At 34.6% G+C, this 24,321-nt stretch overlaps 1 protein-coding gene across 1 annotated transcript in view; it reads right to left on the minus strand.

Moving 5' to 3' along the window:
- Positions 1-2,123: 2,123 nt before the first annotated feature.
- MYOZ2 (myozenin 2) overlaps positions 2,124-24,321 on the minus strand; it is a 36,580-nt gene continuing 14,382 nt past the window's right edge. Inside the window, exons 3-6 of the mRNA XM_044225891.1 lie at positions 21,734-21,903; positions 15,831-15,960; positions 10,106-10,289; positions 2,124-2,389 (exon numbers count right to left, since the gene is read on the minus strand). Coding sequence (XP_044081826.1) covers positions 2,155-2,389; positions 10,106-10,289; positions 15,831-15,960; positions 21,734-21,903 — 719 coding nt within the window. The 3' untranslated portion in view covers positions 2,124-2,154. The remainder of the gene's footprint in view (positions 2,390-10,105; positions 10,290-15,830; positions 15,961-21,733; positions 21,904-24,321) is intronic.

Genomic DNA, 24,321 nt, shown 5'->3' on the forward strand with positions numbered 1-24,321 from the left:
GAGTGTGAAATTTTGGCATTTCTAAAGGTGTCAGACAGCTGAGCTAGAATTAATACACATTTCCAGGAAAGGGAGAAATATAATAGTGAACAGAGAGTTATTCCATCATTTTCTCTCCAATCTTTAAAAAAAAAAAAGGCAACTGAAGATTTTCCCTTTTTAAATATTCCTTTATGGTAGTTGCAGAAGGGGGAGTATTAAGCTGTTCTTTTAGCTAGCGTATTTAATCACCGGGTCCCCTTTTAATGGTTGATAGAATGGTGACATTGAGCACACAGTTAAATTATTTGGAGATCATTGAAATCATGCAATAAAATTTCAGTTTAATGAGAAATAGTAACTCATTTCAAACTGCTAGTAAAAACTAAATGATATCATCACAATGTATAATAGAATATGACAATTTTTATTTTTTAAAACACTAAATATGGACCGAAAATTGTCATGATGAGTGCCTTGTATCTAGGTCATCATATATGCCAATATTGTTACTTTAAAACAGATAAACACCAAAACTTAAACTAAATTATCTTAAAGATATATTTTAAATTATATAAATTATCTATAATTTCAGTATGTATTAATACAATATGTTGATATTGCTACTTTGTAGGAACTTTTTTCATTAACAATTTTTTTAAAAAATTGTCTGCTTACAAGACTAGTGAATGATTAAAACCACCAATTCCAACACTGCATACACAGATTCTTTTGTAAATATGTTGTTATGTGGCATTTTCTTTACTATCCTCTCTCCCTAAACTTAAGTCTGGGTGTAGTTTCTTATGGCTGAGACATTCCTTCTCTGGCATAACCTTCTATCACAGAACTCTTAACTGAATTGAAATGGGAAAAATTGATACTTATTTCTTATTAGCTCTATGCTGTCTACTCCCTCTATCATATTTTAAGACAGATCTATATATTAGTTTGAGCCTTGTATATCAATATGTTTGCAAATCTCATGATTGATGTGTGCTGCCTTGCTTTCAGATGTTTTGTGCTCTTTCAGTTCTTGTTTTTTTATATTTTATAGCATATACTCCCTAGTATTTAAGGACTAGAATTTAAAGATTCAGAAAAAAAAACCCCTGTCAATTCAAATTATACATCTCTCTCGTGCATACATATGTATATTTTACCTATATTATTATATATTTCATTTGTTATTACTCCTCTAAAAATGCATACATAAAGTCAAACCTAATCAACACACAGCTTTGGTATTTATGGAGTTTGAATTCCAAGTATACCCTGGCCATTAAGACGAGTATGATGTTTGGTGTATCATTGTCTCTTTGTGTGGTTGACTTAATACTAAAAGAATATAGTCACCCAACTGAACTTTGGAGAATGTCATCTGGAATAGTTACCTAGTGATTCAAAGCTGGTCAAAAAATACAAAGCAGTTTAGAAATTCTAATAATGACTAATTAAAAGGCTTTATCCAGACATGCTGTTTTATTCTGGTCACCAGAAAAGAATGCTTTCCAACCCTTTTCTCCATCCATAATGTTTGTACATCGGCTTCCATAGCTTTCATCCCTTAAAGAAAACTCCAAATGTGTCTAAATATCTTGCACTGCACTCTAATTCTAGATTCCCACTTTAAAAACTTATTCAAAAATAGCTCATATTAAAGGAAAAGAAGATGCAAGCTTTTTTTTTTTAAAGATTTTATTCATTTATTAGACAGAGATCACAAGCAGTCAGAGAGAGAGAGAGGGCGAAGCAGGAGCAGGCTCCCTGCTGAGCAGAGAGCCTGATGTGGGGCTTGATCCCAGGACCCTGGGATCATGACCTGAGCCGAAGCCAGAGGCTTTAACCCACTGAGCCACCCAGGTGCCCCAAAGTGCAACCTTTTGTAGTCAGTTACTCTTCTGGACTTTCTCAGTGACAAGTCTGGATTGTTTAGACTGGGTGAAAACAAAATTATGAATAAAGACATGTGAGTTGAAAGTTTTTAAAACAAGATTTCAAATTGTTTATTAGTGTTTGATCTGAGATTTAATTTAAATGCAATAAAAGGAAATTTGCTAAATTGCTATTAAATTATTGTTACTAATGAAGAGTGTAAGTGATTTTGCCAGTAAGTAGAATAATGAAACAGCAACATTTATATTTAGAAGGTTTTGTGACACATACAACTTTTTCTCATAGGTCTTCTGTTTCTGGTACAGTGGTATCCTCTGTAGGCTCAGTTGTTATCACTATAGGAATATTCTCTGATATCCATCCCTTTGGAGTCCTATTAAAGGACCGTCTACCAGAAAGAGGATTGGCAAAAGCCATAAACCTGGGATCTGTTAGAAGTAGAAGCTCAAAATCTGGAACCTTGAATTTAACCATTTTTGATGCTTTTTCAAAACCTCCAAATGGGGTGGCAACTCTGTGAGAAGTGAAAAGAAAAAGAATACATTAATTAATTTTCAAATTCACTTGCCAGAGAATAGAAAACAATTTAATTCATAATTCTATGGGAATGTTTTTATATTCTTAATACAATTTTCAGTTTCTTATCTCTGAGGCAAGCATTTTAATTTTAGAACAATGTTTTTATGATAAAACATACACTGGGTGTGGTGAAAAAATAATGAATACTGTTTTTCTGAAAATAAATAAATTGGAAAAAAAAACATATTTGTTAATACATCAATATAAAGTCCCTTTGTATGCACTCTCAGTTTGGGACTAAACTAATCTATTCTATACTCTGAGCTCATTGAAAACATTTCTTGCCTTTGTGTCTTTGCTAACAATGTTTCCCTGCTTCAATATTTCCTCCCTGCCTTCTCTCCTCATGTGTATATCTTGTGGTCTTTAAGTTCCAACTTTCTCTCAATTATCCCAGCTGGCACACTGTTTGTTAGTCAAATTCCTATAGCAGTGTCAGTCATTTGGTGCTTATGATATGGTACTTTGGCTTGTTAGCTTTTTTCTTTTACCCCATAATATGATTTGGTCTGAGTTTGTTTTTTTATAATATGGGTTGGTATAATTTGTGAATTGTAAGCTCTCTGAAGGCAAAAGTGTGTCTTTTTCAAAAGAAAAAATTATATTTTTCTTTTGAATAAAGTCCAACTCATTTTGGCATTCAAGGCCCCACATAACATTCTAGCTTTCTTTGATTTAGTCATTAATTCATTTATTCATTCAGTAGCAGGCATTTATAAGTGGATAGGGATATAACCGTGAACAGTGAGCTCAAAGTTCGAGCTCTCTTATTCTTTTTTTTTTTTTTTAAAGAGTGATAAAGCATGTATGCATGGGGTGGGGGAGGAGCAGAAGGAGAGGGAGAGAATCTCAAGCAGACTCCACACTGACATGGGGCTCCATCTCACCACCCTGAGATGACCTGAGCTGAAAATAAAGAGTCAGATGCCTAGCCAACCAAGCCACCAGGCACCCCACCAGGTTCTTATAGTCTAATGAAGAAGATAGACAATTTATATATATATATCTATATATAGATATATATCTATATATCTATAGATATATAGATATATGTGTGTGTATGTATAAATATACATATACATATATAGAAAGAGAGAGAGAGACACAAAACATCTGATAGTAATGAGAGCTATACAGGAATTAAAATAGTGTAATTTACTAGGACATAGATGAATAACTAGCTAGCTAGTTGGGGAAGACTTCTCTGAAGAGGTGACATTTAAATTGTCATCTGATGGTAAGAAGTTAGCCATGTTAGCATCTCAGGCATAGGGAGTAAGTAATGCAAAGAATCTAAGGCAGAGATATTGTTGATATGGTCAGGAAAAGAAAGAAGGCCTATGTTGGTAGACAAGTATGTAAAGAGAGGACAGAGGTAGAAGAGGTAGAAGAGAGGACAGAGAGGTGGATTGTATGGGACTTTGTCCAAGTAAGGAATATGAATTTCATTCTAAGTGTGAAGGGCAACACTGTAAAATGTTAAGTAGGGGAGTAGTGTAATTTAATTAAATTTTTGTAAAGGTTACTCTGACTGCTGTTGCTCTGTGAATAGATTGTAAGAGGACAAGTGTGGAAGGAGAGAAGATATTGTGGCAATTCAAGTGAGAAATGATGGTGGCTTGAATTTCAGGTATTTTCCATGAAGATGGAAAGAGGTGGATGGTTTCAGGATGGGTTTGGGGAGTAGAGTCAACAGGATTTTCTGATAAAACGGATAAAAATTTTTGAGGAAATATAGAAATCAAGGATTCATTGTATATACAGAGTTTTAGCAACTGGCTGGTGGAAGATACAGAAAGGAACAGGTTTGGTGTATGGGTGGGAAACGATTTTGACATCCCAGTGGAAAGGTTAATCATGTCCATTTCTCCTATTCACTTTTTATGTCCCTTTTGTTCCAGCCAAATTTAATGCACTGCTTACTCTTCTCCTTTATGCTCTCCTACTTTTAGTCATATTCTTTTTTCTCTGTTAGAGTACTCTGACACTTATTACCACATTTCTTTATCTCCTTTAGGTTATAACTTTTTCTAATTTGCACTTCCAAGTAAACTTTAAGTTCTTTAAGTTCTAAGTTTGTTATTAAAGTAGCATATGTAGCTTTCTTCTTGAAGCTTTCCTTGATCTCCCACAACCAGAAGTAGCTCTTTCTCCTCTAAGTTTCCATGGATTCTGTTTTTACCTCCCCTATAACCCCATTTCCTATTTTCCATTACATTCATTGATATATCTGCATAATTTTTGTGCTAAACCGTACTCCAAGAGGACAGGAATTCTCTCTGATATATCTTTGTAACTCATTACAATATACTTGTATAGTGCATTATATCTAGAAGACTCTCATAAAAATTTGAACAATGGAACTGGGAAGACTATTAGATTGTCTAATTGTTGTGGAGATTATTTTAAAGCCTGGAAGAGATCTGATTTTCTTTGTAGCTCTGTCACTCTGTGATCTTTCTTGAATATCTTAATTTCTGTGTGACAATAGTGAGAGACCATGGAGTGTGATTAAGTAAGGAGACAGTGATTGATGGACTTTGAAATGTGGGATGGCTTTAGCATGTGGAGCTGACGTTTTATTGAATAAAAGAATAAATGAAAGGTAAAGATACAATATGATAGAGAAGAGGGTGTTTGAAATGATTCTGAAGGCAACACAGGTATTGGTAATGACAAACTTTAAGAGAAGCCAGGGGTGGCTGAGGTGGGATTCAGAAAGCGATCCTTAAGATGAGAGAATCAAAGACTTGAAAGGGGGAGAGTTCAATAAATCATATATGGATTGTGAAGCTACCAAGAAGTGTGAGCAGAATAGTCCTGGGGAGGAAGACAGTGAGCCGGACACTAAAAGCCTCAGTGAAGGAAACATCCATTGAGTGGATAGAGGATCTCAACAATGGCTGAACAGATGATCCATGGTATAGAATCTCTGTCTTTTTTCCCATCATTTTCTTATCTTCCACTAATTTCCTCCTCTCTGATGAGCAGTATGTTTTATTTTCTGTTGCATCTGTTTTCAGGTTGACTGACCTGATGATATTTCCCCCAAATTGCTATGGTAGATATGGATAATAACTGGTCACTGATTGGTGCAGTAACCTTAGTCCCAGGTGGTACTTAGCAAAGGTATCAGTATAGATTTTCACATTCAGGGCCTAAAACCATACTCTGGAGGTAAAAGAGATCAGTTTAGAAAAGAACTCAAAGAACTTAGATTATCATTTCAGTTCTTTATCATTATTAAGCTCCAGAAGGCATCGTATTGATTACAGCTATTATTTAGCGACTAGGTACCAATATATCAAACCCTTTTTTACATGGTTCTGAAACTCTATTGATAAAGGAGTCACATTGGTGTCTCATTAAAGAGCAGACACTAATTCAATCAGTCTAGTGTGTGTCCTGAGACTCCACATTTCTAACCAATTCCCAGGTAATGCCAATGCTACTGGCCTGTGGATCAAACTTTGAAGACAAAGGCTTTGCCTTATTTTTTTTTTTTCATTAAATCCTCACAACCTTACAAATTGGTTCTACTTATATCTCTATTTAATAGATGACAGAGACACAGCTAAGTTCAATGACTTGCCCAAAGTCCCCCACCTATTAAGCTGTAGAACGAGGATTTAAACCCAGTCTCCCATGAGTCCTATTTTTCTAGTCACTACTCTATACCACACCCTCATGAGATAATTCTTGGGGTATAAGGGGCCTTCTGAGATCATTTGCTAAGTAGAGCAGTGTGTTTAGGAATGTCGCCCTGCTTGGGCTATGTCTCAGTGATGTCAAGCCAGGTTGCTGTCCCATTCATGATGCAACTAGCTCACATTTTGTCTCACATTTTGTCATTTGATTTAGTGAATTGAAGAGTCTTTATGACTCAGAGTTGATTCAGTATATAAGTAATACTTATCCTTGGATGTGCAAGATGTCCAAGACAGTGTTTTATCATTTTAGAAGAAGGCCATTATATATCAATAGTTTATTTGTTGATTCAGTCATTTATTCGTGCAACAAATTACTGATGGCTTATTATGTCTAAACACCTTACTATGTGCTAAGAATTTAAAGATGCAATAGATCTTATGGACAAGTAAAGAGTGAAACATGAAGATTAAAAAAAAAACATATCATTTAATAAGGTAGTTGCAAGAGTGTCCTGTGTGAGGAGAAGCTTAGGGTAAAAAGCACCTTAGTCCACCTGGTTGGTTAATAACCACTTCCTAAGCTCGGAGCCTTGGATTAAGACCAGCTGTGTAATTTGTAGGCCCCACATGAAAACCTAGGGCTCTAGCTAAAAAATTGTTAAGAATTTCATGTTAAAAACAACAAAGCATTGAAAAACCAGTCATGACCCTTCAAAGCATGGGCACCCCATGCAATTGCACAGGCCTTGCACCCACTCATGGGAGTTCAGGAATATATGGTTATCCACTGGATGCAAGATGCTGATTTACTTTTGGCCATGGCAGGCAGTTTGACATAAAGGAGGTGATTTTTTATCCAACCTAGGATTGTGTTGATTAGGACCAGTATTTATTTTCATGAAAGCTGGTCTATTATTTTTTTCACCTTTATTCTAGTGGGATAGCCTGTAAGAATCCGAATTAAAAGCTTAGAATGTTTGGACCTCTCCTCTTAGCAGACTCTATATTCCTATTTCTGGCCTTCTCAGATTCAAGATTATTGAAAAGTTTGCTTACTTTCTCTACTTATTAGCTGTGGCCAATAAATTAGCAAAATCCTTAACAGGGAAAAGTGGTACCAAATGTGAGTTTACTTCTCTAAATTTGCCTCATGTCTAGTTTGGCCCGTAGGTCCTTAATTCCTTGATAGATTTTCAAACATTTTATAATAACTAGATTTTCTAGTTATTTTTTTGAAGTTGTTCAATATAACTAGTCTTCTGTAGCTAGAAATGGATTTCCATTTCCTACCCATGTAATTTTTTATAGGCTCATTTATTTAGCAAGCATTCAAGGCAAAGATATGGTTATACTGCTTAAATGTTTGTTAAGTAGGCTTTTAGAGCAATGTATGTAACAGACAAGGCCTCAAATTTTGTATAGCCAGATACGTATACTTTATGGACAAAAAGGCTCTTAAAGCTACCTGTTTGGGTTTATCTATGTATCATATTTTGTTTCATCTGTTATTTAACAATAAAAAAGAATCCAAGAATATTGCAGCATTATTTACAATAGCCATGATATGGAAGCAGCCCAAGTGTCCCTCAGTAGATGATTGGGTAAAGAAGATGTGGTATATATTCCACTGGAATATACCCAACAGACTAATACTTAGTCATAAAAAAAGGATGAGATCTTGTCATTTGCAACAACAAGGGTGGACCTAAAGTGAATTTCACTTATATTTCATTTATGCTAAGTGAAATCAATCAGATAAAAATACCATATGCTTTCACTTATATGTGGAATCTAGAAACAAAACAAAACAAAACGAATGAACAACAACAAAAAAGCAGAATCAGACTTACAAATACAGAGAACAAACTGATGTTTGCCAGGTAAGGAGGGGCTTTGGGAGTATGGGCAAAATGGATGAAGGAGTGCAGGAGATACAGTCTTCCAGTTATAGAACGAATGTCATGTGACTAAAAGTACAGTGTAAGGAATATAGTCAATAATGTTATAATAACACTCTATGATGATAGATGGTAGCTACACTTGGTGGTGAGCACAGCAGAAGCACTGTGTTGTACACCCAGAACTCATGTAATATCATGTGTGAACCATACTCAAATTTTCTTTAAAAATTGATCAGTGCTTATTTACTGTCTCATAAAATCAGTGACAATGAGTAAAATATTGGCATATCTGTATGAAAAGACATTTGTATACATTAAAATAATAATGAAATGTACATTGACTTATACCAAACTATGTTCATAAAAAAGAATCTAAGAATAGGCTGTAATATTAACATTACGTTCTGGAGTTTTTATTTATATATTGATGTGTATATAAAAAGAAAATTTTTTCAAGGAAAGGAGAATTATTAACAGGTTAACTTCTCTTTTCTCTCTCTCACTGAAATAGCACTCATTTGGTGTGTATACAAACAATAGGCATCTCTTTATAGCCAACCCAAATATACCAGTGTGTTTGTAAAACTGGAAGCAAGCTGCTCAGCAGGCATGGGATAGGAAAGCCACAAGGTGCACAAGGAGTCACACAACATCTCTAAAGCACTAATCTCAGAAACAAGCCACAAGTATTCCATTATTTTCCATTTTCCCTTAGTGTCTTACTTTTTGTAATTTTCTACACTCTCATTTTGGAAGAAAGTTCTATCGTTGGTTCCCAGACACTCCTCAATCCTTCCTTAAATTCTGTGGTATACCTCATTTATGCAGTAGCTGTAGTACTAATACTATTAGCATTACCAATTAGTAATAGTATTAGGAGCAATCCTAGTAACTCTATTACTAATAAGAGGCATAATATTAATACCACTACAATAGTAAAATGTGAAAACTAACATTCTAATAGTGTAATAGTTTTAAAAGTACTAAAGAAGATCACTATTTAAATGCAGACTTTGTGGTATTCTTTTGTAAATCAAAGACTTACTCCTTAATTTATTAATTTTCAAGTGAATAGTCATTAAGCAGCCTATAAATTAGGAATACTTTTCTGCAGGTGCAAAACAGCATACTGGAGATACTTCTATTTATTTATTTATTTATTTATTTGAGAGGGAGTATGTATGTGAGCGAGGATGGTAGGGAGGGACAGGAAGGTTCAGAGGGAAAGAGAGAGAGAGGGAGAATCTTAAGCAGGCTCCATGCTCAGCACCAGCCTGATGTGGGGCTTGATCTCACCACCCTGAGATCATGCACTGAGCTGAAGTCAAGGGTTAGACATTCAACAGTCTGAGTCACCAAGGCACCCCCCACACTAAAAATACTTTACTGTAAAAATGAAAACCAAATGATCAAAGAATGAACTAGGAGACCATTAAAATCTATATCTAAAATACCCATTAATTATTAATTATTATGAATTATTAAAATTGGATAGTAGGGAGAACTAGATATCTATTGTGAATACTATCATGCAGATATTTGGCAATATTTTTAGTAGCATAAGTTTTGGTGATACATATGCTGGGGTCTTGGGCCACAATTCCTTAAATTAACTTTAATGTGGTTTAAAAAATATAAGTTGGAGCCTAGAGTTACACAGCAACTCTCATAGTAATATATGTAAATTATTTCTGAAATTCTTGAATAGCACTCTCATTTGAATGAACATATAAAAGCTAATGTCAGCCTTTGAATGAGAAATTATTACTAATTTTTAAAAAAACTTCTTAATAAAACTTTTTAATAAAAATGTTTTTAAAAACATTTAATAATGTGGGAAATAATCTTGATGTTTTAACAGTGATGGTTTCTGAAATATTTCCTTCATTTTTGTACTAAAAAAACCCCAAGTCTTGCCATATTGTAAATAGGTAATATTGTAAAAATCAGTCCTTGCCTAGGCTTAAGAGTTATCCTGTATGACTATTTTGAATCTATTACCAAAATTTCTTTTTCTTCCGGAGAATTCAGTTCTCCATACTATGATATAAAACCCTTGGTATTAGATGCCAACAGTATCACCCAGGATAATTGGATTACCTGTTAAAGCTTCTGTAATCAGGCAGTTCTACCTTTCCTTCAGGCTTGAAAAATTTAGGGTATAAAGCCTCTAAAAGCTCCGGATCACCACTAATGGCCTGTTCCCAGGGCGACTGATAGTACTTAGGGACAGCTGTGGTGTTGAACTTTTCAGGAGGAATTTCCTTCAGTGGTCCAGAATATCCTTTGGAAAAATATAGCAAGAGTAAATAAATACAGAGCGCCTAGGAGTTACTGAACTCCACCTAACATTTTACCATGTTTAATTTTTCAAGTGGGGGTGAACTTATGAAGAATGCATCCTTTTCATGCTCTTGGAAAAGAGTAGTCTGAAACTGTAAGACATTTTTAACCCCTTCAAACTTATGGAATTTCAAAAGAAACCACTTTTCCTTATGTTTAATTATACCAAATCATGCAAGTATTTCTTCCTTGATTATCCTAGTATGTATTTGTTCAGTGCAACTATTCATTTAATTATGAAAAACTGTTTCCCTTACATTAACTTTTTTAAAAGATTTTATTTATTTATTTGACAGACAGGGATCACGAGTAGGCAGAGAGGCAGGCAGAGAGAGAGGAGGAAGCCAAGCAGAGAGCCTGATGTGGGGCTGGATCCCAGGACCCTGGGATCATGACCTGAGCTGAAGGCAGAGGCTTTAACGCACTGAGCCACCCAGGCGCCCCACCCTTACATTAATTTATAGTAGGCTTTAGATATCAGACTGAATGAATTAACTTAAAAATATATATTGAGTGTCTACTGTGGTCTAGGTGCTGGGGAAGGATCAGGGAAGACAAAATCTCCCTCCTCTGGGGGCTGATCCGGTAGAGGTAATTTTTAGGTCTTGTCTATCTTAAATTGCTAAGCGATCTGCAAACCATTTAAACTTCAAAATGGTGAAGTAACTTGTTTCCATTGCCTTAATCAGGCCCCACCCAATCTTATTCCCTGGTGTGCCCATCCCATGCTTACTTTGTTCCTAAAGATTTCTTACCTAACTTTTCTGCTTGGTCTCACCTCCTCAACTTCTTCTGAGAGCTGGAAATTTTTTGTAAGTGCCATTTAAAAATCACACAAATTTCTGGCATCAACTTTAAACCGCTTTCCCCTGCATCAAAGTGACATTCTTCAAGTATTCAAAGGCAGCTGGGTACTCTCCAACTACACCACCATACAACCTTATTGTGTCCTTTGCCTAATTCTTTTTTTCCATGATGTCAAAACACTTTACCATTTGTTCACTCTTACTTTTAGGTTTTTCTGAGGCTCTTTCTCTTCTGTAAAATGTTTTCTGCTTTCTCGTGTACAATCATGTCTATCCTTTCTTTACACTGAAGAGTTTATCTCTCCAAAATATCTTGCTGATAGCCTCCCTGGTGGTCTAGTGGTTAGGATTCGGCGCTCTCAAAATATCTTGCTGATAATGCCACCTCTAGGCAGTTACTTGTTTGCAGTAATGTAATTTTTCTTTTGGTTACCTCCAGTATCTCATAGTAGTCTCTTTTGATGCTTGCCACTTAGCTACTCAAAGCTCTTTTCTTATACTATACATTCTCCCCAGAAAATTCCATTTATATTCCTGGTTACAATTGTGACCTACATATTCATAATTCTTTTTTTTTTTAATCTCCAGGCTCTTCTGTTCAACCTTCCATTATATTTGTCCAAACGAATATCCCCTGACACCCTTAATAATCTTTCTAGACCTATATGTAGTCATTTTCTCCCATCCAAGTACTAACCAGGCCCAACCGTATATGTAGCCATTTTCTACTTAGTTCTTCATTTATACTAGTGAATCCTTGGTGAATACCAACACTACCTCAGATGCCCAAGATAGAAGCATTATCCTAAACTTCCTCTCTTTCCCATAGCAGATCACTAAATACAGCTGTACTTCTTAAGAATTGCTAAAATAGTGACTCTCAACTTCATTTCTGAGTCACTTTGGGCCAAATGGATTCTTCCTTTCAGAGATTTGGCTTTAGTAAGTCTCAAGTATGGCTTATAGATCTTAAGCAAGGGATTTGCAAACAGAACACTGGAAAACTTGCTCTGGAAAATTCCTTCTTCTTTCTTCATTCCCTTTACTACTTCCTTGGTTCAGGCCTTGACCACTTCTTGCCTAGCCTTTCACGATAGTCTTCATACTCATCCTTTAGTCTCCAACTCCTCCCCAGACTCTCCACAGTGCTGCCTGAGTGACCTTTCCAACTGGAAAACTGGATCATGTCACTGACCTCCCTTTCCCAGGGTGCCATGATGGCTACCCATGACAAAAACCTAGATTATTCAGCACAGCCTCATCTCCTGCCATTCTCCTCTCACATTTTTATGCTCCAGAACTTGGATCTGCTTGACACATATTGTGTCCCCTCATGGTTCTCTACTTGCTCCATTAGTTCCCTGTGCCTGGAATGCTCTTTCTAATTCTTGCTACCTGGAAATTCTTACCTTAAGCCTTGGCTTGAGGTTACCTCTTCTATTTAGCCTTTCCTATCTCCCCCAGGAAAGCAGAGTTAATTTTCTTGTGCTTTCCATTTGTATGGTATATAGAACTCCATTATCATAACTAGCACATTTTATTTCCCATTCCTTTCCTAAAAGTGATCAGATATCAGCCATCTAGAAACTGGAAATTTTAGAATTTTATATTTTAAAAAAAGTCCTTGGAATCCCACTACCCTAATACAATTATTTTACCTTTGTGTTTTTTTTCTCAGTTTTTTTCACCCATAAACATAATGATCACATAACCATAATTCTAGTAAACCTTCTATCTAGTATTTTTTATTCCTAACCAAGTTTGCTTAGAATATTTTCATGTTTGTAATCACTTTCATAAGAGTATCATAATAACCTACTACATTGAAAGATGATAAGGGGTCTAATCTTTTCACATTTTTAAAATATTCCTGGTTTTCTAATTTCTTTTTATAGATAGAATTAACTAATAACTCTTTTTTGATATGCTGAATTATGTACAGGAAATAATTTAATATGTTTAAGTTCTCAGATACATTACATTTCAACAATGCTACATGATAACATAAATACTGTCCTTAACATAACTGATTTAAATTCAAAGAACTTAATTCCTGCAATATTATGGCATCATAATACTCTTATTGATTCATGTTTGAAGAAACTTTTCAAAAAGTTTTGGATACATGGCATATTAACCAATAATAATTCTTGCTAAATTAGGATAAGCTTAAGTTTGCTTCCTCAGTTTGCTATACTTTTCAACTTAACAACCAAGAAGGAAGGGTCCGTTACTCTGTTTCAGGATAAACTATCTGATGAGCTCCATACTCCCCCTTTTCTTAATCTATGTTACATGGACATTTCCTAATATTTAATAACTGGATATTTAGATTTAAAGCACTGTATGAGTTTATACTTTTAAATATTCTACTTATATATGTATAAATATTTACACATATGTGTGTGTATATATATATATATTCCTGACAGTAAATAAAATGCATATGATATTAAATTATATATGCAGAGAGAAAGTGAGACAACAAATGTAACATGAACTTTTGTACTGTCTCAAGGGTGAATTCCTTGAGGGTAGAGATGAATTTTTTTTATTCCTTTTGCTGTGACATGGTTTACAATGATGACCGTATAACAAAAGTTCTAACACAGTGTTGAGAGTACCAGACTGAACCAACACAAACATTTCTATATGTCTTCTCTTTACTATTTAAGAAAACAAACAAAAAACACTCCAAACATTAGAAATCAGAAGGTTCTCAAAGAGTGGTGGGAGCTAAAAGGATATGTATGTGTTCTTTTTTGTTTTAAGGATGTAAAGTTGATAGGGAAAGAATTTACTTTAGCTAAGTACAGTACTATCCCTCATAGCCTTGGTTTCACTGTCTGCAGTTTCAGTTAAAGTCAGTTATCCTGGTTCCGTCCATTCCTGTCCCAAAGCAGCTAGCTGCTCCTTCTTCTGACTCATGGTCAGAGTCACTAGTAGCCTAATGCTATGTTGCATTGTCTACATCATTTGCCTCACTTCCTCTCACCACACCGGCATTTCGTTATCTCACATCATCACAAGAAAGGTGAGTATGGTACAATAAGAGGTTTCGAAAGAGAGAGAGACCACATTCACATAAGTTTTACTACAGTGTATTGTTATAATTGTTCTATTTTGTTATTGTTGTTAACCTCTTACTGTCCCTAATTTATAAATGCAACCTTATTTTAAGTATGTATGTATGGAAAAAACTTTGTATATATAGGATTCGATACTACCCACAGTTTCAGGGTCTTGGGTGTATGCCCTGTGGATAAGAAGGATTACTGTACTTTATTATATGGTTGGGAACTATATTTATCACACTTAATTCTCAGAACCCTGTGCAGTGAGATTTGTTTTGCTTATTTTACTTATGAAGACAATGGAGACTCAAAGAGAGTTACTTTCTTTCCCAACACAGTAGTAAAATGGGCAGGGATGGATGGAGCCAGAAGGCTGAACCCAGGTCTGTCTGATCCTTAGGCTTGTTTTTCTCCTGTGTGCTTAACACTGTATATGTAGAATCTGTTACCTGCTTTTCTGCCACACACACACACACACACACACACACACACACACACACACACAAAAGGCTACTTGAAAGCCATTTGAGAACTTTATTATGATGCTTCACTTAAGAGTTCTATGCATTCTAAGTGTGTTCTTGGTCTCCTTCAGGGCTATTTTGTCTATCAATACTTTTTCTCATGGTGTTCAGTAAGAATGTACTAATAAATCTGGGGACACCTGGGTGGCTCAGTTGGTTAAGAATGTACTAATAAATCTAAGTACATCAATGACTGAGTTTATTTATTTTTAAGTAAGATTCAATATGGTACAATTGCTTTACTTACATATTTTCAAAAACTGGCTATTTGAGAAGGACTCGAATTGCTTTTGCTAAATTTATTGCTTATTTTACAAAAATATGACATAGATATTGCTAATTTCAAGTCTTTAAAAAATCTACTTTGTACAGTACTCTTGAGGTAATACTTGAAGGTACTTGCTGTCATTTATTTTGAAAAGGTGTTGTCTAAGTAGATAATTCTTGTGACATTTAATATTTCAAAATATAACAATATTTCTGAGTAACATATACTCATTAGATAAGGATTTATTTCTCTTTTGAGATAATAAACAAATAGGCAATCTTGAAGAATTTCATTTAACATCCTCTAAGGAAGCAGAGAATAATGATAGTAACCTCCACAAGGTCAATTTCACAAGGCATCTGTAAATTTGGTAACTGGATTTAATTCTTGATCAATCAATGAGTTTATAACCATTTGTGACCTCAGTTTCTTAATCTGTAAAATGAGGACTGTAATACATATATCAGAGTTATTTTGAAATTAAAGAAGACAAGATTAGCACTTCATAAATTATAGTCCTATACAAATAGAATTTCAATGTAATTATAAGTGACTCAATTTTTAATATAACAAATACAAAGAACCATCTGAAAGAACATAGTAGAATGTTTTACATGACTCCTTAGGTCTGAATCTTTATATTTATCTTGAACTTAACCACAAAATAGATATGTAATGAGTAAAGCCATGTCACTTAGATACCATTTACCAAAGCAGCCAGATGACCTGAGTCATAGATTTAAGTGCATAGCAATTTCATCCTGTTTATTTTACTTATTGTTTATTTATTGTTTCTAAGGGAATAGTTACCTGGTGCAATGTTTTCTGGATTTGGGTGACTTCGTGGATCCGGAGTGTTGGGAGGGGTAAATGGGGCTTGTTGTGAGCCACCTTCCAAGTTGCTTCCATCCAGTTTCCCATTCTGCATGGCAATGTTGTGCTGTGTGTGATCAAAAATAAACTCTGCTGAAAACTCAAAAATATTAGACACACTAATATGGAGATACCATATGTGCAAAACTCCACCAGTATATTTAAAATTTAAGTATGGCGTCACTGCCTTGTTTCTTGGGGTCTCAATAGCTTATATGTAATTGGAGCTATTGAATGAGAAATTTTACTGCTACTAACTTAAGATATGTTTTATGATAACATTCCAGTTAATAATAATTAATTGAATCTTACTATGTTCCAGGCAGTATCTAGGGCTTTGTATCAATTAATTAATGTACTATTCACAAAGTCCCCATAAAGGTGAATCTATTTAATTTTTAAGTCTTTAATAATCTAGTATTATAGAGCATACTGGCCAAATATTTGGCTTAGCCATTGTTACATTACAATCTCTATTTATATTCTTTATATTTAATTTTAATTTAAAATTTAATCTGAAATTTGAACACCAGCTGTATAAAAAAATATACTTGAGGCTGCATAGATCTGTAAAAGGAAGAATTTGGGATTTCTAGGAAACAAAATGCTTAAAAGAGATGTTTGTCTTTTAAGTTTTAGCTGAATTTGTTTTATGATTATAATTTAGGATTTATTCTATGACATTAATATAGCACTTCTAAAAACAGTTAATTTTCATTTTAACAGAGAAAAAAGACATTTTAATAGGTAATGTTCTTAGAAGCATGACTAGGCCTTATCTCTATAATAAAGAATTGTTTTAATTATATCTGGGAAATATTTATATTTTATCTTATTTTTTAAAATATTTTATTTACTTGACACAGAGAAAGAGAGAGAAAGAAAAAGAGCACAAGCAGGGGAAGCAGCAGGCAGAAGGAGAGGGGGAAGTAGGCTCCCTGCTGAGTAGAGGGCCCTACAGTGGGGCTCCATCCCAGGACCCTGGGATCAGGACCTAAGCCAAAGGCTTAACCAAATGAGCCACCCAGCCATCCCAAAATATGTGTTTTAGAAAAGACGCCAACAGGGGCGCCTGGGTGGTTCATCATTAAGGGTCTGCCCTTGGCTCAGGTCATGATCCTAAGGTCTTGGGATGGAGCCCCACATCAGGCTCCCTGTTCTGCGGGAAGCCTGCTTCTCCCTTTCCCAGCCCCTTGCTTGTGTTCCCTCTCTCACTGTGTCTCTCTCTGTCAAATAAATAAACAAAATCTTAAAAAAAAAAACAGCCAATCTATCTAAAAAGTATATAAAGTCAATTTTTTTAACCCTAAAAAGAAAAACTTAGTGAAGAGAACAGCAAATAAAAACCAACTTTGACTTTTCTCTGTGTGACATAAGCAAAAAATAATTGGAGATGCTTTATCATTTCTGCATTCATTTATAATGATATGGTGAAAAATAATTTTGTATTTAATACCAAAATAAACTTCACCCTCATTTTCAGGCTTAACCCAACCAATAGCCACTTGCCAGGTGATTTTTACAAAATTCACCTTATTCTCTGCAGCACCATGGGTAAAACTGCTGTGGAAATGAATAGGGCACAAGTAAGCAATGGTGAGTTGGCTTGTGGAAAGGTGCAAAGACATGAGAGTTAATGTTTGTTAGGTGAGCACAGGGTTTGATTACTAGGCAGAAGAGCTGATATTTTATTGCGTAGACAATAAAGAATAATTTCTAAAGACTGGTGTAATGCTGTACTCAGAAATATTAGTATTTAGCATTTTGAATGTAGTTATTATCTTAAGTGTTAAACTTATTTGACCAGATTAGTATTTTTTCTCACTCTGAACTTATACCACCTCTTAATATGTTAATTATAAACAAAAAGCCAGTTGAGATAAATATAGGGCTATCATGCATTTAGGATTCTTTTTCTAAGTTCCGTGAAATGCATTTCAACTAAACTTACAAAGCATTCTATCTATGGTATTTTAAGAATTGTAATACTGACTTTCATTAGAGACTTTTTCCTGGGGATTAGTGAACAGGACAATCAACTGCTTCTAGCTAGTCATTAATTATCAGGAGAAACCCAGTATTGCTATTGTCATTGTTAAGTATACAAACAAAGCCTAATAATAGTTGGGTAGCAACTTACTTTAGTTTTGACATAAGCCTTAAATTATAGAGTTCCATCATATGTGATTCCCTTCATGAAAAGTTGAAGAGGAAAATGAAAATGTGTTTCTTTTTATTTCAATTAAGTTGACCCTAAACAAAATAAAACTAATGCAGCATCTTATAGGTGATAAACATACAAGTTATAGATAAGGTCTATTACATGATTTCTGTTGAAATATCAATAGAAATAAAAGGATTTTTTAAAAAACCTGTTATATAATTTGTACTAAATACATAGAAGTTATTTTACTTTTTATAATATACTTACTCTTTCCCCAGTATTATATAAGATCTCAACAGATTTCAAAAAGTCCATAATTACCAAATACGTATGTAATCTTTACTATAAAATGTAGATTGTTTTCCTTAATATCATTTTATGTGATTTGTAGAAGATAATTTTAATTATCATGAATCATTCTTCTATTTTATTTTTCCATAAATGCTCATTTTCTCCATCCATTTTATTTTTTTGTCTATTGGTGCAAGAATTTTATGAGTTGGGGTACCTGTGCGGCTCAGTTAAGTATCCAACTCTTGACTCAGTCCAGGTGTTGATCTCAGAGTCGTGAGTTCAAGCCCTACATTAGGTTCCACAATGGACATGGAGACTATTAAAAAAAAAAAAAAATGGAGGGGGAGCCTGGGTGGCTCAGTGGGTTAAGCCTCTGCCTTTGGCCTATGTCATGATCTCAGGGTCTTGGGATGGAGCCCCGATTCGGGCTCTCTGCTCGGCAGGGAGCCTGCTTCTCTCTCTCTCTCTCTCTGCCTGCCTCTCTGCCTACTAGTGATCTCTCTGTCAAATAAATAAATAAAATCTTAAAAAAAAAAAAAAGAATTTGATCAATCATGAACTAAGGGTTCAAAATTGGCTTGTGCAGCAAACAGTGGATCTTCATTTTTTGTTAAGTAGGCACATTTCCTGTTATTATTTATGTCATAAAGTTTGTGTGGCTTGAATATGCCAGTTTCTCAGCAGCAGAGTGTGACCAAAAACTGACCTATTTTTTTAATTTTTAAGATGATACTCAATATTTGAACAAATGGCATTAAATTACCAGGGAGTTGCTTTATATTTTCATCTAATGATGTCCTAAATGTTATAATAAAATAAGACATGTATATAGAGTTAAATAATTATTTTGGCAGTATAGCTTAAGGGAAACAGTAAAAGTTCATTTCAGAAAATATAGTCAATAAATTAGGAAAATGTGATTTAAATCATATAAAGATGATTCAAGAAGTAGACTATAAGTAATAGTTGTTTTGTATCTTTCAATGTTATTTTGTTTCCCTTTCACTACACAAAAGCTGTATTTATTTGTCTTTGAGCTCCCAACATCCTATCTAGAACACAGTAGGCATTCAATAAATATTTGCCAAAAGTGTAAATAAATGAATGAAAATAGATCTGAACCTAATATTGTTTTAAAAATTTCTCTCATATTAACAAAGCTTGCTCCAAGTTGCAATCTAATGCCTTGATAAAGCAAATATATCATTATAAAATGTGGCTCACTATTTTCCTCAACAATTTATCATACAGGTCAACTTTAGAATTAAATATAGATCATTAAAGAAGACACTTTAGAGAAAACTTGAGTCCATTCACTCATTTTCTAAATGAGAAAACAGGTCCAGGAAAGCAAAGAAACTTTTTAAATTGACTCCAAATTGCATGGCTTGTAAGATGGCTGGGACAGAGCCCCTGGTCTCCTGGTTTCCAACCCAGTTTCCTTTGATTATACCATAATAAGTGTCAGTACCAAGAATTCTAGAATTCTGAGTGTTGGGTTTCAATCTTCTTTATTATAGTGTTAGTTAAGATAAATGAATATATTTCCTTGAACACTATGTTCCTCATTTCTAAAGAGAGTAGATTTCATCAGACTTCAGGGTATTTATGTTATGTAACTCAATGACATACAAGTTCATGGTATACATTATTATTGTTTGTTGCTCTAAGTTACTTATCAGCATTTAATTGTTTATTTCAAAAGCCTGTTTTGGACTATTTTATTTATTTAGTGTCCAACTATTTAGGAATACTGAAAAACTATCAAGGCATGTTCTTAGATTTTATGTATAATTAGAACAATTGGCCACAGGTTAATGAGAATAAACTAACACACTGGAGATGAGGGAATATGTTGTGTTTATAATTACATTTAAACACTCATTGTCCCTTGCTCCAGAACTGTAGTTAAAGCATAGACTTAAAGATTTAAGTATAAGTTATGAAAACTGGATTTACTCATTTATTCAGATGTCTAGACTTGTAGATGACTTCTCAAAGAATTTCCTTAAGCCACTTTATTTTATACTACTCCTTAAAGCTGTTGTCATTATTAAAAGAATATGATTATATAATTAGACTCCATCAGCTGAGATAGGGATTATTTTAGTCTCACACTGTATTAGCTACAATCATTTTTGATAACTAGATATCAGACATAATTATAGAGTAACATAACATTTATCCATGACTTCAAGTGAAAAATCATCCCTCACAAATGTAAATACTATCGTTCAGTAAGATTTGATGTCTAACTGAATTCATAGTTATAACTACACTTAGTACATGTTGGATAAGGCTTGTTAATGTGCAAAATAAATTATTTCATTTAAGTTATTCTCCATTTATTGTTAACCAGAGAAACAGACATTTTGAATAACTAACATTTCAGTGTTTCTGGATGTGGATGTTAGTTATATAACTACTATAAAAGATCTCAGTGAAACTAGTCTGTTTGTTGTAAAGAAGTGAGATGTCCATTCAAAACAACTGATTAGTGACGGCAGCTAGCAAATGCTAGGGTTTAAATTCACAAGTAAAGTTACATACTTCCCATAGCTATAGGAAGAAACCCTCAGTAAATAAAATTTAAAATTGTTATAGTCTCCACCACCTCTTCAAATTTAGAACCAATTCTTTATTCCCTTTTGATTCTTCATGCTTGCTATTTTATTTTTAAAGCCAATCCCCCAAAACTAGTTGTTTTCCTGCTATGAACTTCTTCCTTGATAGTCTCTCTACATGTCAGTTTAAAAGAACATAATATAAATGCAGTATGTAAAATATAAGGTAATTAATTTGTCTGTTCACTTGTTTATTCTTTTTCAGATGCAGAAAACTTGGTCGAAAGAGTTTTGTCCACCTTGGTTTTGTTATTAATAGGTATCAGACTTCCTTACTCATGATGTGGAATAAATGCTTTGAGGGAGAGAAGCTCAACTAGGTTGTAGCTCTCAGGCACGTTTCAGTGCCAGGATGTATTCAGCCAGCAAAATGCTTATGCTTACTTTGTGGGGTGCTATGTGCTTTGGAAGTGTTTCCATCCCAAACATTTAACTGTTAGAGATAAGACCATGGAAACTTTTAGTTCCGCCAATCTCCACTCCCTCTCCCTCCTCTTAGCAGACCACACCAGCTTTTCAGTGCCAAATTTACGGGTTTGCGATATCCTTACTGAACTAAAGAGATACTCATAACATATATAATACTTCTTTTGTTTATTCATCTGAACTATTTATTATCATAAAAAAAGGTCTAACAAAATCCACAGAAAAAATACGTTGAATAAATATGTAGAATACTTGTTTGGGATCCAGTGATACAAATACACTTAGAAATGCTAGCTTTTTATTTAGACACCACATAATCAAGTTATACCTACATTTATTTGTGCTTTAGACTCATACTGGAAGTTTTCAAATGTGTATTTATCAGATCTTCTTTGTCGCATCTTAAATAGTCTGGCGCCACGGTTACTGAGATGGGATAATTCTTCCAACATGATGTCTCTGGGGATGCTGACTTTTTTGCCCAGGTGCATGGCATCTACATCTGTAAAACAACATTCATGTACATGAAAACCTCAAGGTAATCATCTTTAAAGGCTTTGCTAAATTCCATAATTTATTGCCTGCTATATGCTAGCGTAGTGGGTAAGATAGAGACTCTTTACTCAGACTGCTTTAGGTTGACTCCTAACTCCCTTACTTTCTATCTGTATGATTATAGATATGTTACTTATTTTTCTAAGCCTGAGGCTCCTCATCTCTAAAGTTTGGATAATACCTACTGAATATGCTTGATATGAGCATTAAATAAAATGCTTCATATAAATCACTTATCTATGATATCTGACACATAGAGTAAATGAAAGTTAGCTAATAACACTATTAGTATATTTTAGTGTTTCCAAATTTAATGACTTTTCAAACAGCCCTGCTTATAGTTTTAATAAGTTCTATTTGGCACCCCAAATTTTCTATGTGTGTTTCAGCTGTCCTTATTGCTTGAGTGCCTACCCTGCCATCTGTGCCACTCCATTTCCCGATCTCTGTCAAAATACCATTTATTCTACAGCCGTCATCAAGGAACCTAGTATAAAGTAGGCAGGTGGTACTGAATGAACAAATCATTCCCAGCTTAGCTTATGCTATTTCTGTGAATCCCTTCACTAAATCTCTATACATAATTATACATGACTTTTTCATATCCCATAGCACTGAATCACAATTACTTGATTCCATTTTACTTATTTAATAGTTTGCATTTTTTAAATGTTTTAGTCTTTGTGTCCCCCATGCCTTAAATATAGGAGATGTTCCCTGTAATTCTACAAAATACAACTACAAATCCTGGACATTATGTATACAACATAAGAAGACTTTGAAAGGTGAAGAGAAGAAGACAATTAACAAGGAGACTCGGGACTCAAGGAACAATGTGGTGGTGAGTTCTCTGGGTTTTCTTTTAGCTTATAAATCCCAGACTTGGAGCTAAGATGATAACATCCCAGACACACCAACAAGTGCTGACGAAAAAAAAACCCTAACAAAAGACAGTTATCATTAGCTAAAGGACTAGGAAAGGAGCAGCCTAAAAAAACAGAAAACTTAGACAATAGCCACTCTACTTCACAAAGATACCAAAGAAAAACCTTGGGCCCTATCCATAGCAACAAGTTCCAGGTGAGGAGCTCAGAATTTTACCACTCTGAGGCTGTAAGAAGGTGCCCCAATATTCCCAAGGGGGTGGTATCAGAAAAGCCAAGGAAGAAGCTGGGACTTTCCTCTCTGTCAGCCAATAACAGCCCTCCCTCTCTGCGTGTTAGTGGAGACCATGTGGAGATTTCAAACTACCACCCTCTCTTATAAGTAGTTAAGAGCTCTTCTCCTCAAGTTTCAATGAAGCCATGTGGGGAGCCTGCACTTCTACTTCCACCTGATAGTGATGAGGTGGCACTGTTCTTCCCTGGCTGAAGCAGTATCAGACCAGTGTAGATGAAAAAGAAGGCTTAAATATAAAAACAAGAGTCTTAGAACATAATGTGAAAATTTCCAAGCTCATAAAAAATCTTTTCATACCAGGAACCAGGAAGATCTCAAACTAAATGAAAAAGGATGCCAATACGAGATGACTGGGATATTAAAATTACACAACCAAGATTTCAAAGCAGCCATGATAAAAATGATTCAAAGGGCAATTACAAAGCTCCTAGAAAGAAATGAAAAAATAGAAAGCTTTAGCAAAGAAATAAAAAGTCCTGGCAGAGAAGTAAAAACTATAAAGACCTAATGGAAAATTTAGGACTGAGAATACATAACCAAAGCAGAAGTTTAACAGTGGAGTCAGTAGCAGAATAGAGGGGAGAAAGGAAAAAAAAAATCTGTGAACTGGGAGATAGAATAATAGAAATCACTCAATAAGAACAACAGAGGAAAAAATAAAATGAAATAAAAAATGAAGAAAACCTTAGGGGTTAGTGGGACTGGAACAAAAGATACAGCATTTGTGTCACTGAAGACAGGAGAGAAGAAGGAAGAGGGGCTGGAAAAGTACTCAAAGAAATAATGGTTGGAGTACCTGGGTGGCTCAGTCAGTTAAACATCTGCCTTTGGCTCAGGTCATGATCCTAGAGTCCCAGGATCAAGCTCCACACCAGGCTCCCTGCTTGGTGGGGAGTCTGCTTCTCTCTCTGACCACCCCCTTCTCATGCTCTCTCTCTCTCAAATAAATAAATAAAATCTCTTAAAAATAAAAGAAATAATGGTTAAAAACTCTCAGATTAGGCAAGAAAGATAAATCTACAGATTCAAGAAGCTAAGAGTGTCTTATACAAGATAAATCTATAGAATGTCACAAGACATAAACTTCTAAAAATTAAAGACAAAAAAACCTTGAAAGCAGCTGGAGAAAAATGACAACTTACCTATAGGGAGGGGAGAAAATGAGAATTACAATGAATTTATCACC

This window comes from Neovison vison, chromosome 11 (genome assembly GCF_020171115.1).
Source record: "Neovison vison isolate M4711 chromosome 11, ASM_NN_V1, whole genome shotgun sequence".
NCBI lineage: Eukaryota > Metazoa > Chordata > Mammalia > Carnivora > Mustelidae > Neogale > Neogale vison.